This window comes from Macrotis lagotis, chromosome 2 (assembly GCF_037893015.1).
Source record: "Macrotis lagotis isolate mMagLag1 chromosome 2, bilby.v1.9.chrom.fasta, whole genome shotgun sequence".
Taxonomy (NCBI): Eukaryota; Metazoa; Chordata; class Mammalia; order Peramelemorphia; family Peramelidae; genus Macrotis; species Macrotis lagotis.
The window spans coordinates 295,386,453-295,406,174 of NC_133659.1; the positions used below are offsets into that span (position 1 = coordinate 295,386,453).

At 32.2% G+C, this 19,722-nt stretch overlaps 1 protein-coding gene across 3 annotated transcripts in view; it reads left to right on the plus strand.

Moving 5' to 3' along the window:
• The window catches only part of OTOGL (otogelin like), a 228,740-nt gene that overhangs the window by 156,300 nt on the left and 52,718 nt on the right, over positions 1 to 19,722 (plus strand). For 2 of the 3 annotated variants that reach the window (XM_074226513.1, XM_074226511.1), the window contains exons 38-45: positions 3,749 to 3,926; positions 6,010 to 6,152; positions 6,598 to 6,621; positions 6,716 to 6,808; positions 10,927 to 11,116; positions 12,219 to 12,433; positions 16,891 to 17,032; positions 18,785 to 18,973. In XM_074226513.1, the coding sequence (XP_074082614.1) occupies positions 3,749 to 3,926; positions 6,010 to 6,152; positions 6,598 to 6,621; positions 6,716 to 6,808; positions 10,927 to 11,116; positions 12,219 to 12,433; positions 16,891 to 17,032; positions 18,785 to 18,973 (1,174 nt within the window). The remainder of the gene's footprint in view (positions 1 to 3,748; positions 3,927 to 6,009; positions 6,153 to 6,597; positions 6,622 to 6,715; positions 6,809 to 10,926; positions 11,117 to 12,218; positions 12,434 to 16,890; positions 17,033 to 18,784; positions 18,974 to 19,722) is intronic. The other variant, XM_074226512.1, reaches the window with a different exon arrangement.

Sequence of the window (19,722 nt, forward strand, 5' to 3'; positions counted from 1 at the left end):
TATTCTCATAACCTAGCACATTGCCTGATGTAGTGATTCTTTTTCCATTTATTCTCACTTACTTTTCCTTAGATGTGGCCAATTCTTCTAGTTCTACTTTTGTAGATTTGTATTCTTAGACAATTATGTTCCCAGCTTTCCCCCCTTTTCCAACTTTATTTTTATTCCTTACATTGAAAGAATTTAATTTCAGTATAGTATGCTATTGTTGTACCAATATTTACACGACCCTTTCCTTTTTGCTAGATAGTTATGTTGTTTCCAGTTTTTTTTAAAAAAAAATTTTATACTGTGTTGTAAAAAATCTTAAAATATTTTTTAAATCAAACTTTCAGGGCAATTTCTAACAATGAATTCATTAGACTAAAGAGTATGATTATGTTTGTAATTTGTAGTATGAACTACCAGATGGCTCTCTAAAAATATTTTTTTTATGTTTGCAGTTCTTCCCTTGAGTTTTGTTGCTTTTAATATATTTGCCAATTCAGTGGGAATGAAGTGGTACCTTAAAATTGCTTTGTTTGATTCTATTTGATAAGTAGTAAGATTAAATATCTTTTTTTAAAGGATTGTTAACAATCGGAGATTTTCTTTTATAATTGTCTATTTCCTTTGATGACATTCATTGTGATGTCTAAATTATTCCTTGTTTTAGATGATGTGCAAAATTATTTTTCTCAATTTTATTTCAATTATATTGCTTTTGTTGTGATTGTTTACTATTTAATGTAGTCAGCCACATCTATCACATGTCCCTAATAGGTCTCTTCTATTTTTCAAATTAAAAAAAAATCCCTCCCATGTTTTAGATACTTTATTTTACATTTTAAAAATTTGTATAGGTTTTTTTCATGCTTAAATCACTCATCCAACTTGAATTTTGGGGGAGTGAGTTGTAAAATGATAATCTAAATAACTTTCCCACAATATTGTCAATTAATTTTCCCAATGAAATTTGCTTAACTTCTTTATTTTGGTCTTATGTTCCATTGTTTAAAATATGAATGAAAAAACCCCCACCTTATCAAATTTTTAATTCATTCCACTTTTCCTTGTCAAATTCATTATATATCTTCCTCTAATATTCTATATCAAAATAACTAGCTAGTGAAAGAAATGTTTCATTGAATTAGGATTTTCAACTCTTAAAGAAATATTTCCAAAAGGAAACTCCATTTTTACATAATGTGTCAAAAAATCAAATATTTTGCAATATTATTATGTAGTCCAAAGTACAAGAGGTTTTCAAAAAGTAAAATATTCCTTGACTATTTTTAATGAAGTAGTGAAGCTATTAAGGATTAATTTTGGAGTAAGAAAGATCTGTTTTCAAGACTATATAACTCTTTAAGGATGATGCTGTGAAAATTTACTATAAACCAATCCTTAGAAGCAAGCAGAGTTTGTTATCAGTGCCTCTCCACAGTCTTTCCTAGTTGTACTATCTGTCAGAATTTGTGAGTCTTTGAGTATTTGCAGTTGCTAAGTCCTTCTGACTAAGCAGGACTTTAGTAAAAGACAGAAATAAATATCTTGCTACTTTTCATAATATCGTATTATACTCTGCCTGAAAAGTAGAAATGTGCACATGTATATTTCTATGTATTCATCATGGATTTATTTTATTTTTGAATCTCCTGATGAAATTGGTAATTTCTGAATTTTCAATTAGCTGAAGGGAAATTTGCGTGACAAATCTTAGAAAAGCTTCCATTCTCTCAAATAATCCCCAAGTTCTTTGAACAGTGAAATTTCTTTAAGTGAAAAACTACCTTTGAAATCAATTAACTAGAGCCTCTCTGTGACTTAATGATGGGAAAAGAGTCCTGGATATGATTCCTACAACATTTTAGATACAGCTTTTAGATTACATTATAACTAGATTAAATTTTTATTCTTCCAATGTCTGTAATTAAACATGTTAAATAGAATGAAAGTTGTGATGGGTCTATGTAGCTCTCTTTCAGTCACAATTTAAAATTAATTTGTATTGAAGGACAGCCTAAACTCCAAAAGATCTGGGTTCAAATCCTTTTTCTAATTCTCTTTAGAGAAGAAGAAAGGATAGTAGGGAAATTCTGAGTTTTTAAACAACCTGAATTATACTACTAGCTTTGTCACTTAATTCCTGTGTGATCTGGAGGAAAAAAATCTCTTAAATTCTTTATGTCTCATATAACGCATGTATAAAATAAGGTTCTTAGATGATTTCAAAAACTTCCATCCAACTCGATACTTATTATTTTATGATTTACTATTTGGACCCTATCATACTTCTACATTTGGAAATGTACATTATTGCAAAAGCAAATTTCCTAAAGAGATCCTTGGATGCCATTAGTTCATAATTTTATTTCAAATCTACTTCAAGAATTTATTTAGATGTCCAAAAGATGTAACCAAAAAATGATATAGGATTAGCAATTGCTAGCTGATTCTGAAAACAAATGCAGACTTTTTAAAAATTCAGGGCTGAGGTGTCTGACTAATTTGGTAATTCTGGGGAATTCTAACTCTACATCTGCCTTAGATTAAATCAGTTTTCACTATTCTTGAAAAAATGGGCCATTGCTTCTAGTAAATCAATAATTAATTACATTATATTTTTAAATAAGAGAATCTTAATTATCTTTTAATTTTTATAAGCATATTTGATTTTATTTTTACATCATCCTTTCCATCTCTTTAAACCTCAACTGTATGTCTCACTATTCAGTTGCCAGGTTTTATCCTCCTTCCACAAAGTCTTTCTATGCTTTTTCTCTACTCACACAACCTTAGGCTCTATTCACCTCTTACAATACACTCCTAATTGGACTTTTTGCTCCCAGTCTGATCCTTTGACAGACTGAAATGCATAAAAGACAAAAATACAAAAATTTTATGTCCCTTTCCCATCACTACTCAATACTCTTATTACTCCTTCTTACTCCTAGAATAAAATATAATATACTCAGTCTGTCATTTTAAAATTTCCACCTGATCCACTTACCTTTCTGATCTAATTTCATATTAATCTCTTCACATATTCTTTCTTCTAGTCAAATTACTTGCACCCTGATCTGCTTATAATATTCCTTCTCCTTCCTCTCAACATTTTTCGTTTTTTGTTTTTTTGCAAGGCAATGGGGTTAAGTGACTTGCTTGAGGTCACACAACTAGGTAATTTCTATTACATGTCTGAGACTGCATTTGAATTCAGGTCCTCATGACTCTAGGGCTCTTGCCCTATCCATACACCTAGCTACCTCCTCCAAACACTCCTCCAAACAATTTCCCAAGACTAAAATGCTTTCTTTTCTCACTTACATTTAGTAGAATTCCCAGGTTTGTTCTTAGCATAGTTCATGCTCTACATCCTACAAGAGGACTTGAAATAATATCTATAACACTCTTTACAAACCTATAGCTCTATATAAATGTTAGCAATTATCCCCTAAACTATAGTATTCCTTCTCTTTTTAAATTAAATTGCATTATTCTGTTTATGTTTCTATATTGTTTATATTATATAAATTTATATTTATATTTTATTATGTTCTATCTCATGTTTTTGGAAGAGCTTAAGCTCCTTGAGGGCAGGAACTATTTCTTTGTATCTCTAGAGCTTACCTCAATTGCTTTGCATGCATTAGCCTCTTAATTTTTTTAAAAAAAATTGAATTCTTTTGAAAAATAAATATACATCATATTTGCTTTGGAAATGGAAATAACTTCTGTTTTTTACTTTTTTTTTTAAAACTATTAGCCAGAATATATGGAACCTACATTTACTTGTTACCAATATGTATGTATAAATAAGGAATGGATATTGTTCAACCTATCAAGCAATTGCCCAAAGGATACAACCATACCTGATTGTGGTTTTCGAGGAATGCCTGTACAAGTGAATAATGATACTTGCTGTCCAGAATGGGAATGTCCTTGTAAGTCTAGATATGGAGTTCAGAAGTTGCAATCGTTCATTCAGGACACAGGAATAAAAGCCTGATTGTAAAATTTAAAATTAATAAAATCTTTCTTAAAAATGTTTCATTGAAGAGATACAAGAAGATACATTCCCCACTCCTTTGCAGAGGTACAAGGTCTATAGATGTAAAAAACTGCAGAAAAATTCAGATTATTTTTCAGTATTTGTTTTTCTTTAAAAAAACATTCTTTGTTATGTGAGACAGTTTTTCAGGTAAGGGAGGAGGGAGACAGGTAAACTTTAAATGATATGAAACCAAAAGATATCAATAAAATTTATTTAAAAAATAATTCACTGACTTTTAAAAATAATAAGCCCTTTAATAGTTTATTGAAAATGTGAATTGAAACAAATTTTTAGCACTTTTCAGGAAGACCTACACTCCAACCTAACTAAAGAGTTAGATATTATTTCTTAGTCTTTCATCAAAATTAAATCTGTTTTTTCAATGTCTTTTTTTCCCTTGTCTTGAAATTTTTAAAATTTTTAATTAAAATATTTCCCAATTTTATGTAAAGATAGTTTCCAACATTCATTTTTTGTAAAATTTTGAATTCCACATTTTTCTCCCTCCCTATTCCCATGACAACAAGTAATCTGATATATATATATATATATATATATATATATATATATATATATATATATGTCCAATCATGTTGAGCATATTCCTATATTTGTCATGTTGTGAAAGTAAAACTATAACAAAAAAGGAAAAAAAAACAATGAGAAAGAAAAAAATACATTATAGCAAATTTTAAAATGTGAAAATAGTATGCTTTGGGTTGTATTCAGGCTTCTTTGTCTGGATGTGGGTAGTATTTTCCATCACGAGTATTTTAGAATTGTTTTTGATCACTGTATTGCTGAGAAGAGTTAAGTCTATCATGGCTGATTATCACAGGCGTACAATGAACTTCTGATTTTTCTGACTTCACTCAGCAGCCGTTCATGTAAGTCCAGGTTTTTCCGAAATCCAGCTGCTCGTGATTTCTTCCTTTCTTTTATTTATTTAGTAATTTAGTTGTCTCTGGTTGCATAAAAACAAATTTTAACCTTTGTTTTAAAACTTTGAGTTCCAAATTCTCTCACTTCTTCCCCAATGAGAAAGTAAGCAATTTGATATAGGTTAAAAATGGGCAATCATGCAAAACATTTCTATTATAGTCCTATTGCGAAAGAAACCACAATAAAAATAAAGTAAAAATACATGCTTCAATTTGTATTCAGCTCTTTCTAAGGGCATGGATAACTTTCATTAACATAAATCCTGCTGAGTTGTCTTGAGTCACCCGTTCATCATTTCTTATAGAACAATAACATTCCATGGCAATCATATACCACAATTGATTCAACTATTTCCCTATTAATGAATATCCTCACAATTTCCAGTTCTTTGCCAAAAGAAAAGAGCTGTTATAAGCATTTCTGTACATAAAGACCTATTTCCTTTTTTTAAAAAATCTCTGAGATCTCATAGTGGTATTGATGGTCAAAGTTATACAGAGTTTTATAGCTTTTGGGTATCATTCCAAATTGATATTCAGAATGGTTGAATCAGTTCACAACTCCAACAACAATGCATGCGTTGTGTTTTGAGATGGTGTTTCTTTTTCATAGAATTTTATTGATGTCTTTTGTTTTTACATCCATAAGATTTTCCTCTTTGGCTCTCTACATCCCTGAAATGAAGAGTCACTCCAACAGAATTTTTTTAAAGAATATTAAGCCATCGAAATAAATATCTGCTGCCATATGCAATGCTCTGTACCAATGGATCTTCTACTTCTGCAATGGAATTAAAGGAATTGTCTTATATCTTTAGAACCACATTTGTTCTTTGTAACTGGATAAAATTGGATTAAATTGAAATTTCAGACTTCTACTTTATATATAAAACTTCCTATATTTCCTTAGTTAACTCTTCTTTTATAAAAATTTACCTTTTTGAGATTGTTTTTATTTGTTCCTTTGGGGAAAAGAACTAAAAGCATAAAATGTTCGTAAATTGAATGACTAACTCTACTTTTTATTTTTAGGTCGATGTTCAGTGTTGTCAGAACTAAGTATTATTACATTTGATGGAAATAGTGCAGCCCTGTATAGTATGGCTTCCTATATCCTAGTACAGATTCCTGGGGAAATCATAATTGCTCATATTGAGAAATGCCCCTCTAATCATGTAAGTTAGTATTTACTTTGTGACGTTTTCTTGTTTTGCTTGATGTTTTTATTACAATCATAATTATTTTCTTAAATATTCATCCCCCTTGAATAAAAAAGAAAAAACAAACTAAAATGTCAGCTATTTCATGCAGTATATACAACTTTCTTCAGTCATTGTCCTCAAGATTTCTAGAGAGGACAGGATCTATCATTTATTCATTAGGACTAATATCAGTGTAGCATCTTTTTATGGAAATTTGATTTTAATATTCTCCATTTTAAGAGAAACTCAGAGCTAGAGGGATCTCAAGAGATTACCTAAACATACACTTTCCTTTTTTGTTATTTAACTCCTAGCAGTCACATGTGAGTGATTTTAGATGCATTTGATAAAAAAATGGGGAAAAAAACAGTGGATAGTAATATATTCTTTTTGACAATATATTTTTGTATTTTTTCAGATTGGAAATTCAAAAAGAAAGCTAGTGAGTGTTATCTAAAATTTTCATGTATTCTACTTGCAAACATTATTGTATATAAAATCATAAAGTTCCAATGTTTTTGTATTTCCAAAAAAAGGTTTCACCTGCGAAGACATCAGGCCTTTGTTTTAAGAAATTAAATATAACATCACTCACTTATAATGTACTTATCAATCGTTTAACAAGAAAGGTAAGAAAATAATCATTAATGAATGGCAGTAAGAAAGTTGCTACAGTGTAGAAAGTAATAAATGAAATTCATAATTTCTCTAAGAGATTATTCTGTTGTATTTAATGCTGCTAAAGTATCTAAACAATTTTGTTCATGACCAATTTAGCAATGTTAAGATTTTGAGGTGGGTACCAGAATTTTCTTTTTTGAATATATAGATGAGAAATCTGAAATTTGGAGAGCTTGGTTAAGTTGGAAGTGGATTTGAACTCAGCTTTTCTTCATTCCAAATTCAAATTTCCATTTCATCTTTTATTTTAGGAATCCTTAAACATTACACACACACACACACACACACACACACACACACACACACACACACATATATCAGAGTTAAGTTAAATTTAGGATTGGAACAAAACTTTAAAATGTAGAGATTCTGAATTTCAGATTAACAGTTTAACCAACTATTTGAATGCAAAGGAATAGTAGGTGGCACCATAGTGTAGAGAGTACCTAAGATACTAGCTGTTTGACCCTGAGCAAATCATCTATGCATGTCTACCTCAGTTTCATCTGTAAAATGAGTTATAGAAGGAAAAGGCAGATGACTCCAGTATCCTTGTCAAGAAAGCCTCAGATGGGATCAGGCAGAGTTGGACATGACTGAAACGACTAAACAACATTAGAATGTAAGCTCCAGGATGGCAAAGACTGGATTTATTCAAACTCTCTAGTTTGTCCAGTTTCTCAGAAAAGTTCCAAGCATATAAGAAGTACTTACTTAAATATCTTTTGGGTCAAGTTAAAATTGTAATTACCTTAACTTGGCAGAAAATATAAAGAAAAATGAGAGCAAATCTTTTTAATCACTGATGTTGCCTACAGTGAGATGAAAGGGTTAATGCTTAGAATTAGGAAAACAAAACTTCAGAAATCCTCAGATCAAGTCCTTAACCAGGTCAAAGATCTTATAATATGAATCCTCAGTAAGTGAATTCTCAGTTTTTAAAGACCTCTAGGATGGGAAATTTTTTATATTTGAAGAGTTCTGATCTAAGAAAGTTTTCCCTTTTGTTGATCCAAAATTTGTGTTCCTATAACTTCCAAGTACTGGTCTTCTTTTTTGCATTTCATGACCAAAAAGAACAAATCTGATCTTTCTTGGATGTAATTCTCCAAGTATTGAAAGACTGAAAGTTCTGGTCCCTGTTCCCCTTGAATCATCTCTTCTCCAAATTAATTCTTCCCGACTATTTCAACCAATCCTTATTTGACATGATTTTAATATTCCTCTATTGTCCTTGTGGATGTCCTTTCATTTACTTTAACTCCTAACTGTTAATATCCTTATAATGCAGTGACTAGAACTTTAGGTATGGTTTGATCAAAGCAGAATAAGGAAGGGCTATCACTTCTCTCAGTGTGGACATTTTTCTCTCTAAATAGACCCCAAGACTTTATTTGCTTTTGTCCCCAACCCCTATCAGAAACCCAGACCTTGTAAAAATAAACTCCTTTCTAACCACCTTTCAGTTCCATTATTGATATAGTTGATTTTTTAAAATTTAAGAGGAAGACTTTAAATTCATCTTATTAATGTCAATCCATCATTTTAGATATTGTTCTACAGTTGAGTCCTTTTGGGAATACTCTATACGTGCATAATAACTATTTCCAGCTTTGTATCACAACAAACTTTCTAGACTTCTTATACCATATGTCCATCCCCTCTTATCCTAAAGTAATCCACAGTCCACTGCCACTGGTTTCCTTGTTAATAACTTGTATAAGAAACTGCATCTCTTCACTTTGGGCTAAAGTCCCTTTATCGATCCCATCAATGCCTCCCCTCTGTTGATTATCTACACTTTGTTCTACTGATACATAGTTGTTCACATACTGTCTGCCATTAAATTGTGAGTTCCATGAGAGCAAAGACTGTTTCTTTTTTGGGGGGAGGGACTTGCTTCGTATCCCTAGCAGTGTTTATTAAGTATTTGTCAATTGATATCTATTCATTCACAGACACAATTAAAAATATGTCAAACAGATCTGATTCCATGCACACATATCCACAAGCATTTCTCCAGTCTGTCAATCAATTTATTAATAACCATTCCTTGAGTCTGGTCATTTGGCCGCTCATACTTAAGACACAGCCAGTCCCTATGTAGTCATAAACTTTGATAAAAGTCTTGCTGAATTATGCCTTTCTATGACCACAACCTTTCTATAACTTATTAAAACTATCGTGGCTTAATTGAAAGAGAATTGAACTTAGGAATCACAAAAGCTGGGTTCAAATTCCATCTATTTCCTTATTTTTTGAGTATCCCTAAACAAGTAACTTGGCTTGAGTTTTCCTATTCATAAACTAGGCAGGCAGGACTATGTGGTATTTAAAAGGTCTTTTCTCATGCTAAATCTAAAGATCCTACTAATCTAGAAGCTGCCACATATAATGAACTTAGTCTGCCATCATTTGTTCTTAATAAACCCTTATTTGCCCTTAGAGACTGCTTCTCCCTCTGTAAGTTTTCACTCGATGATGATTAGTCATAATTATTTTATATTCATGAAAGTAACATATGGTATATATCATAGAGACTATTTCATAATTCAAACTATTTAGTGTTTAGATCAGTATTTTAGACAGGATTTTACATTTCTGTTTACACACACATATGGATAAACATTTGGAGCTTCACTGAATTTTGGAGCTGAAAGGGATCTCAGAGCTTTTGTGCTTCTAGGTTTGTGTTTAAGAGAAGAGGACCAAGCCAAATTGGGACCAACTGACCATGATATCATAACTAATCATTGCTGATGCTTAGAAACCAGGTTTTCAGATTTGTGATTCAGCTCCCTTTCCATTAAAACACTACCTTTTGTGTGTGTGTGTGTGTGTGTGTGTGTGTGTGTGTGTGTGTGTGTATAGTGTTTGATCATTGATTCTGTTTTCCATTTAAATCATTTAAAATCAATAGCAGTAATTTAATACCTGCTGTTGCACTTCCTTGCCAGATGCTCTGATAACACTTTCAAGAACATGTGAATTCATACTTTTGACACTAAGAGAGATTATAGGATATTCATCATCTGAGTGACTTCACAGAAAAGGAAACTATAGAATTATGCAAACAATAGTTTTATCTTCCATTTCATTTCATTGAAGATATTCATATTCTTATTTACATAGAGTTGCAGCTCCAGAGTCAGCAAAACACATAGATTTTGAGTATTTATCATACAAGCTATTTGACCATGGACAAATTGTTTATCTTCGTTGAACCCTATTTTCCCTAGTAATTGGGATGATAGTAATATCTATATACCCTACTTCACAGTGTTAGTTTGAGGCTTAAGTAAGGTCATGTAAGCACTATATAAAATGACAGCTCTTATAACAATGGGAGATAATGAAGTCTTCAACAACAGATAAAAACTCAAAACTATAATTTCATGCAATGTAGAAGAAAAGTGGGTTTTAAGAAAATAGAAGTAGTTGCTAAATAAAATCCTGAAAATGATTGGGGAACAAACAAATCAAAAACAATCTTTTTCTTAGGGGCAGCTAGGTGGCACAGTGGATAGAGCACCAGCCCTGAAGTCAGGACTACCTGAGTTCAAATCCAGGCTCAGACACTTAATAATTACCTAGATGTGTGGCCTTGGGCAAGCCACTTAACCCCATTTGCCTTGCAAAAACTAAAAAAAAACCCAATCTTTTTTTAGATATGAGGCATATAACAGGGAATGGGATTTGACCTAACTACCTACACAAGAAAAAACAAGTCGATGGAGAATGCCTATTGTCTAGACTAACATATATTTTTTTTTTGAAAAACTCAGCAAATAACTATGAGATGGATCCAGATTGAACTGAAAACATGGGAGGGGGCTTAGATTGTCTTTGGGAAATTGTAAAATTTTCTTGATAATTCCAAATGCTCATCTTTTAATGCCAAATATCTTCTGATGCATTATGGTCAGAAGCCATGGAACTTCTAGAAATCAAAGTTATATTTCAAAGTTGACCAATATATAAGGAAAAATATGCAGTGTGATGATTTAAACTGATGTGTCTAAAACCAGTTGCATTTTACTAATAAGGTATTTGGGGAATGTTTTAGGTAGAAGTGGATTCTGTCATTGAGTCATTACCTTTCTCAGGTAATGGCCTTTCTATTGAGGATACTGGTGCTATGTATGTTGTTACCACTCCAGGAGGATTTAGAATCCGATGGGCTCATGTTACTGGAATTATAGATATTCACTATGATTTTTCATCAGTCGCTAATCACAGCACAGAAGGACTTTGTGGTGAGAATTGCTTCTTAAATCTCAGTATCTTCCATATTATATTTTTATTTTAATGAAATTAAGTTTGTTGTGCTTTGTTCTCTTATTTTTTATGGTCATTTCCCCCTTTTCCTCTCCACCACATTGCAAGCTCCTTGAGTCTAGAGACTATGTTATACTCATTTTGGCATAATCAGTATCACCTGGCATATATTATTTTAGAGATGCTAGGCTCTTAATTCTGATTTCTTAAACTGAGTTGAATGTTAGCCTTGTGCCCTGAGTTTCTAATTTTAAAAGTAATAGCTTACCATTCTGTTTGACCCTGAGCAAATCAATGAAACTCTAAGTATCCCAAATCACTAAGTTACTACTTATCCATATTAGATGAGGGAATTTCTATTTTAAGATTTCCCCTTATCAATGTAATCATGAATTTAAACCAAATAAAGGCAGAGGGAAGCATACTGAAAAGGACAGTGATTATAGGATTAGGGATCTTTGGATTAAATCCCAATTCTCTTCTTCATATTCCTCTTCCTCCTTCTTTTTTATTTTTCATTTTCTTCTTTATTTTCCTCTTTTTCCTCTTTCTCCCCTCCTTTTCTTCCTCTTCTTCTCATTCTACTACTCTTTCTGTTCCTTTTCCCTCTTCCTCCCCCCTTCTTCTGAATAGAGATAGAAGGAACTTTTGAGGCCATCCAATCCTACCCTCTCCTTTACAAATTATGAAGCTAAGACTCAGAGAAGTTCAATGACCTGCCTTAGAGCCTACAGGTATCAAATGTCAGAGGTGAGACTGGCAAAGAAGACATTCTACATATGTATATTTTCTAGTCAAAACTTATCATTTATAATAATAGAGGTTTTTCCCCTTAGGAAATCATCAAGATTTTCATTATCACTTTTTTAAGTGCTAAAATTATCTCTTTTTCCTTTATATCTTTATCTTAAATTTTAAAGTTTATGGAAATTTTTGGATGTATAGAACCATAGTCAGCCTATCCCATGCATTTTTTCAAAATCAAATATTAAAGTAATCTAGTTATCTTCATGATCTACTTATCTTCTTTTTTTCCTTTTGAACTTTTTCCAGTAAATGTGATGCTTTCTTTTTTTTTAGGTGTTTGCAATGATGACCCAGATGATGATCTAATGATGCAAAATGGCACTATCATTACTAATATGGATGACATTGGATTGTTTATTGAAAGCTGGGAACTTGATAAATTATTTGATGTTACAACAAGAAGGCCTGTTAAAAATTGCACTGAAGAAGACTGTAGTCACTGTGTAGAACTACTAAAGAAAATATCTTTCATTCCATGTCATGAAAAAGTAAGCTGATAAAAATAGTAGCAATGAAGTGCCCCAACTGACAGTACCAACTAATATGCGCCTTCTTAGGTTCTAGTTTCCCATGGTAATCAGAATTATTCTGTGTCATAGTAGGAAGGACCTCCCATATAATTAAATCAATTATTCAATGAGCATTTTCAAGCATCTACTATATACCAGCACTGTGCTGAACACTGGAGATGCAAAGAAATGTTAAAAAAATAAAAACAAATAAAAACAGATAATTACTGATCTCAAAGTATTTGCAGTTAATGAGGGAGACAAGGACTTCTTGTATAAGATAAGATTTTAGCTGAAACTTAAAAGTAGCTATGGAAGTGGTGAGACCAAGATGAGGAAGGAGAATGTTTCTGGTAAATGAAATAGTATGGAGCGATAAGAAAAGAGTTTGGGAATTCTCACCATTAGGCCATGGGATTTAGATGAAGAATCACCAAAGAGAAAAGAGGAAAGATCTTTGGATAGGTGGAAGGGAACTAGAAAAATATAAAGAGAGAATCGAGTATTTAAAAAATGGTCAACAACAGTGTTAAAAGCAGCTGAGGGACTAAGAAAAATAAAGTTTGAAAAAAAAGCCATTTGATTTGGCAATTAAGAGATCATTTGCAATTTTGGAAAGCTCAGTTTCATTTAAATGATGAGATTGGAAGTCAGACTACAAAGAGTTGCAAAGAGAATGAGAGAAATGAAAATGGAGGCATTTTCAAGTTTAGCCATGGAAGGAACAAGAGATGTAACAAAATAGTTAGCAGTGAGAGGTTTCTGAGGATGGGGAATATATAAGTATATTTTTAAGGAATAAGAAAAGCCAGCAGAAGGAAATACTGAATAATAGAGAATGAAGAGTGATACAGGGTGGAATCTATTGGAGAAGAGGAAGAAATGGGATCATTTGTACATGTAGTAGAAGTTTTTGTGTTGGCAAATAGAAAGGCTACTCATTCTTATTGTAAAACAGGGGAGAAGGAAGAGATAGTTAATGATGATATCCAATTAATTTAAGTGTGCATAACTGACTGCTAGGATTGGAATAGGGAAATTTTTGCCATCTCTTTTTTTTTTCCAGGAAAAGATCTAAACTATCCCAGAGGGCTTATCCTGTATATAAAAACAGGAGTTTTTTTTTATTATTTATTTTCATCCATATGTACATGCATATTTTTAAGTTACAAAATTTCCTTCCACCCTCCCTTCCCACCCCCTCCCCTTAGCAGTGAATAGTCAAGTTAGCATTATATGTACATATTTTGATAAGCATGTTTACAGATTAGCTATTTTTGTTATGAGATGAATAGGATACATTTTAAGGGACCCATGAACTTAAATGGGAAAAATATATATACCTTTAATTTCATTAACCTTTCTCTAAAATTTAGAATTTCCTTCAATTGTGAATAAATAAATTATTTTGAGAAGTCCATATGTTTCACAAGTTGGCCAAAGGGATCCACAACAAAAATACACACAAAAAAGTTGAGAAACCCTGGTATAAAGGAAATGGATTCATTAGTACTAACAACTTCTAGGAAACTTCCGCTGCCAATGTGGTTTGCACTTTTTCCAAAAATGTTAGAGAGCTGCCTACAGAAAGTGACTTGCTATCTTCACACAATCAGTATGTGCCAGAGGCAAGATTTTATTCCACATCCTTTTGGCTTGAAGGCCAGCTCTATTTTTACAAGGTCATGATGCCTTTAAAAAATGAGAGCCATTCATCTCCTTTGATTGTGGTTGTTCAGTTATTTATCAGTTGTGTCTGATCCTTTGTGGTCCCATTGGCATTTTCTTATTAAAGGTACTGGAGTGATTTGCCATTTCCTGCTCCAGGTAATTTTACAGATGAAGAAACTGAAGCAGAAAAGGTTAAGTGACTTACCCAAAGTCACATAGCTAGTAAGTAGCTGATATCATGTATGAACTTAAAAAGATAAGTTTTCCTGATTCCAGACTTGGCTCTCTATTAACCATACCACCTAGCTGCTCCAATCTCCTTTCATAGCCAAATCTAAAAATTTGAGGTAATTGAGAATTTAATAATTTGTGTAAGGAATTTAGAAATGATGCATTATGGTATCCTAAATAAGGGGATGATAAGACACAAACAAATGTGACTTGGTTCACGTTACCTAAACTCTTAGGTTCCAGGCAACTTTCTCAACATTACAAGAAATTAAGTTGTAGAGTTACTGATCTACTTTGGTAGATGGGACTCTCTAGAGTTACATACATCAATGAAATTCAAAATGAAATCCAGAATAAGCTTGGGAAGAGTTCTTAGACAATTAACAGTCCTAGAAGAAGGTCTCAGTCATTGCACCTTTTCTGGCAAGCTTATGGGTATACCTAAGAGAAACGAGTAGTTCAGCATGAAAAGATGTGAATAAATTGCAATTCATACCTAAAAAAATATTGATTTCAGACCTAAATTATGGAGCAGATATAGAAGTGAGGGGGAAAACATCAAATCTTACTCACAAATATCTGAAAGCTAGAGGATACAGGGATTAACCCAATTACATAAAGCCAATATTGAAATCAATAACTTTTTAATAAGATGATGGACTCATTGCAAATAAGAATTTTGAACAGGGCCAATGTTTAATCTCCTCCCATTCACTGCAACTTTGTCACATGTTTAATATATCAAATTTTCTATTTATAAGTTTTTTTAAATAAAATTTAAATTTATTTATTGAATGTTATTTTATTTTGTTTTTTTTTTAAATTACATGCAAAGATAGTTTTCAACACATCTTTTTTTTTTTAAATAAGGCAACGATTTAAGTGACTTGCCTAAGGTCACAGCTAGGTAATTATTAAGTGACTGATGTCGGATTTGAGCTCACATGCTCCTGACTCCAGGGCCAGTGCCCTATTCACTGCACCACCTAGCTGCCCTTGACATTTATCTACTTTTTAAAAATTTTTTAAAGTTTTTGGGCAATGGAGTTAACTGACTTCCTCAATGTCACACAACTAGGTAATTATTAAGTAATTATTCTTATGAGACTGGATTGGAACTCAGGTCCTCCTGATTCCAGGGCCAGAACTGCCTCAATATTTGTCTTTTTAAAATTTTTTGAGTTTCTCATTTTTTTTCCTCCTTCCCTTCCCTTCCCTTCCCCTCCCCATGACAGTGAGTAATCTGATATAGATTAAATATGTAAAATCATGTTCAGCATATTTCCACATTAGTCACATTGTGAAAAAAGAATCAGATGTTCTTAACTTTCTATATATGCCCCAAATACTATATTCCATTTTAGAATAATAGCAGGGTTAAGAGTAATTACAAATGAATTTGACATCTTGAAATCAAATGAAAGAATACAGAAAGTAAAAGCAAAAAGACCATCAAATCTAGCTTAGGAATTTTGTTGTAACATCAAATAATTTATCAAGTTCCCATCTTTCAAAGTCACTAGGACCTTGAAAGAGTAAATGATAGAAAACAAAAGAAAAGTTGAAGAGGGGATAAAAAAGAGAAGAGCTAAATTGTTCATTTTTTTTCTAGATTAAATGAGGGATTGTGTAGATGCTAAAAGAGATAAAAACATCATTATGCTCAGAACTGACAGTTACATAATTTATTCACATAGCTCAATATTAACAGTCATTTTTGAAGAATACTTCATAATACAACTTAATTAGTGATACAATGTATAATTAAAGAATAGACAGCATATCCCAATCTAAGTTAGTGTCTGGAGAAGGACTAGAAAAGGACAGCATCATGCATGAAAATTTATATGTAGACCCACTTTCTCTTAACCATCTTAACTATCTCTTTCCTAGCATGATGATGATAAATTTATGTGAATGATCTAGGCAATAGGTATGTCCCCCAGTATATTCATTTTATTACCACAAACCAAAGACAACTCAATATTATCTACTATCAGATCACCTGTTTGATTCTGTGATGCTCTTATTGACAGGGTTCTTAACGGGTTTTTTTTTTTTTTTTGGTATGGACCATTATGGCAGTCTGGTAAACATCTATGGACTATTTTTCAGAATAATGTTTTTAAATGTTTACAATGAAGAAGAAACCAGTTATAGTGAAAATAGTTATTAAAGGATTAATAAAAATAAATTCCTGGACCCTAAGTTTAGAACCCCAGCATTAAGATTACTGATAATAGGGGCAGCTAGGTGGTGTAGTGGATAAAGCACCGGCCCTGGAGTCAGGAGTACCTGGGTTCAAATCTGGTCTCAGACACTTAATAATTACCTAGCTGTGTGGCCTTGGGCAAGCCACTTAACCCCATTTGCCTTGCAAAAAAAAAAGATTACTGATAATAAATTTTTACTTGCAATTCATGAACACAACCCAAAGAACCTCAAGGCAATCATAATCTTCAGTGGATTAAACCAAAATATCTCTCTTCTTTCCTTACTCTCAATCCTCCTACACTGCCCTCCACCATCTCTAGGTTTTGCCAGAGGAATTTTGTGAGAAGATGTGGATCAACCATACCCATTTTTGGAAGTACGAATGTGATGTATTGTCTGCATATGTAGCCTTGTGCAACAAATATGACATCTGCATTCAATGGAGAACAGCAGATTATTGTTGTAAGTAATCAGGACAGATGGTAATTCTCGAAACACACAGTAGGCCCATAGAAATGATTTTCTTAATTGAGTGATGCTTTATATTTCTAGAATAAGATTTTATTTTTAGCACCATTTTTTAAAAACAGCTTAAAAAATTCTGGCTTTGTAGCTCATTGCTAATCAGCAAAACTAAAACATATGAAGCAGTGGACTTATTTAATCTAAGGCTTATGAAGTCATAATTAAGTTTTTTTTTTTAATGTAAAGGTTAACCTTAATTGTGCATGCAATGATCTTTCCTGGCAAATGAAAAATGTGTGCAATCCTAAAACATATTTCAAATGTGTCTATCCTGTCCATATTTAGCAGTGACTCTGCAACCTTGATTTCCTGCTAGAAACAAATTACAATTAAACTATAGTTAAGATGCCTCTTATTCAAATTTGTTGAACTAAACTAGATCAAACTAAGACATGAATAATTCATAGCGACTTAGTGCTAGAAATGGATACTTAATGTATTATTTGGTGGTTGATTTCTTTGTGAGGCTTCTTTTTAATACCAGGCTATGTATGTGAATATATATATATATATATATATTCATTTATTTATTCATTCATATATATATATATATATATGTACACATGTGTGTATATGTCTTTCAACTGTAGAACTTCAGGGATTTGTCATTTCCTTAAAGTGAATATTCTTTCCACTGATACAGAATGTAACTCCTCCATGACTTAGATGATATTCAGAAATTACTGTGGCTAAGAATATATATCATTTTCATCTCGATCTCTAAACTTGGCTAAACCTTTTTTCAGTTGATTAGGAAAATTTGTACTCTACAGACATGTTCTTCAACAGCCCAAGTAGGACCCACTCTATGGCATAATAAAATATTGAAAACTGGCTATTTAGTATAGGGAATACCAGTTAATAGCATTTGTGATAATAATAACAGTAATTATAGCAGGTATTTATATAGTGATTTGCCATTTGCTAAGCACTTTATAGGTATTATCATATTTGAATCCCACAACAACCTTGTGAAGAGATTTTTATCATTATTCCCATTGAATAAATAAAGAAACTGAGGCTCAGAAATTCAATGACTCACTCTAGGTCATACAGTCATTATGTGACATACAAGAGACTTGGACTCTAATCTTGTTGGATATAAGGCTAGGTATCTACTACTATAAAAATGAGGTTAAACTCAAATGGATTAGTGGTAACTAACCCATGTGGGACTGAATATTAACTTGATTTTAAAATGTAATGTTGGGGCGGCTAGGTGGTGTAGTGCATAAAGCACTGGCCTTGGAGTCAGGAGTACCTGGGTTCAAATCCGGTCTCAGACACTTAATAATTACCTAGCTGTGTGGCCTTGGGCAAGCCACTTAACCCCATTTACCTTGCAAAAAAAAGCCTAAAAAATGTAATGCTAACTATCACTTATTATATTTTTACTTATTTCATTAAGTAATTATTTCCCAATTATTTATTTTATTAAATAAATATTTCCCAATTACATATTAATCTCGTTCAGACTTCATGTGGGAGTGTTATGGGCTGCATAATTTATTAATTAAGATTTATCTTTGACTTCACCATTGTTATTCATCACTGAAAGACAATTGCCAGATTTTACTCAAGATTTTAGCATCATTTCATATGGGAAAATTGGTTAAGTGAATGATTAATAAATTATTATTTTTTTGAATTGAATTGCATTGCCATCAGACTCTGTTATCTCACTTACAGCTTTGAGTTGTCCTGAAGGGATGGAATATCAGCCTTGTGCTCAGTCATGTACAGCCAAAACATGTCAGAACAAATGGTTCTTTGAAGAAGAGTCCTCTTGCCAACATTTAAGGGAAGACTGTGTATGCACAAGTGGAACCATTCTTCACAGACCAGACTCCATTCTGTGTATTCAAGAGGAAAGATGTGGTGAGTAGCAGTGCAGAGATTTTTGTAAGGTTTTTATTTGTAAAACTAATTAAATTAACTTTTCCTTCCCTAGAAAACTTAGGAATAGACTTGGAGTCAATGGAGATAAAAGTAGGGAAAAAGGAATGAAGATAAGGGCAAGAAAAATAATCATTTTCTTGTGATAACTTATAATAAGGTAGAAACTTAATTAGCTTCAAAGGTGAGACATTGTTCTTTTCAGCCTCACATCTAAATACAAGATATTTTATCTGCTTCTGGAATTGCTTCATTATGTGAGCAGATGAAAATCGTTCAAAATGAAGGACCTTGCTGCTCACTTTGTATGTGCTAAACCATTAGTTTTCTCAATTCCCATGTTTTCTAGCTGTTGTAGAATCAGGTTTCAGATTACAAAGAAAATTTGGAATTTTCATAAATTTAGAATCAGAAGGAATCTTGTGGATCATTGAGGCAAACCCATTCATTTTAAAAGATTTTGATAACCAAACAGTTTCAATGTCTACCCAAGGTAATACAGTGTTGTTGATGGGATCTGAACTTAACGTTGTTTTCTTGTCACTTAGTTCAATACTCATGTTACCTCTTCTAGGGTTAGATGGTCAAATGATATAAATGCTACATACAGAAGAATTGGCATGTATCTATTGCATGATAAGCTAGGGAGAAGGAATATTGGAAATGAAATGCATGTTAGAAACAGGTCTTACATTTTGAAAATTATGTGCCCAAGAGAATCTAAAACTCAG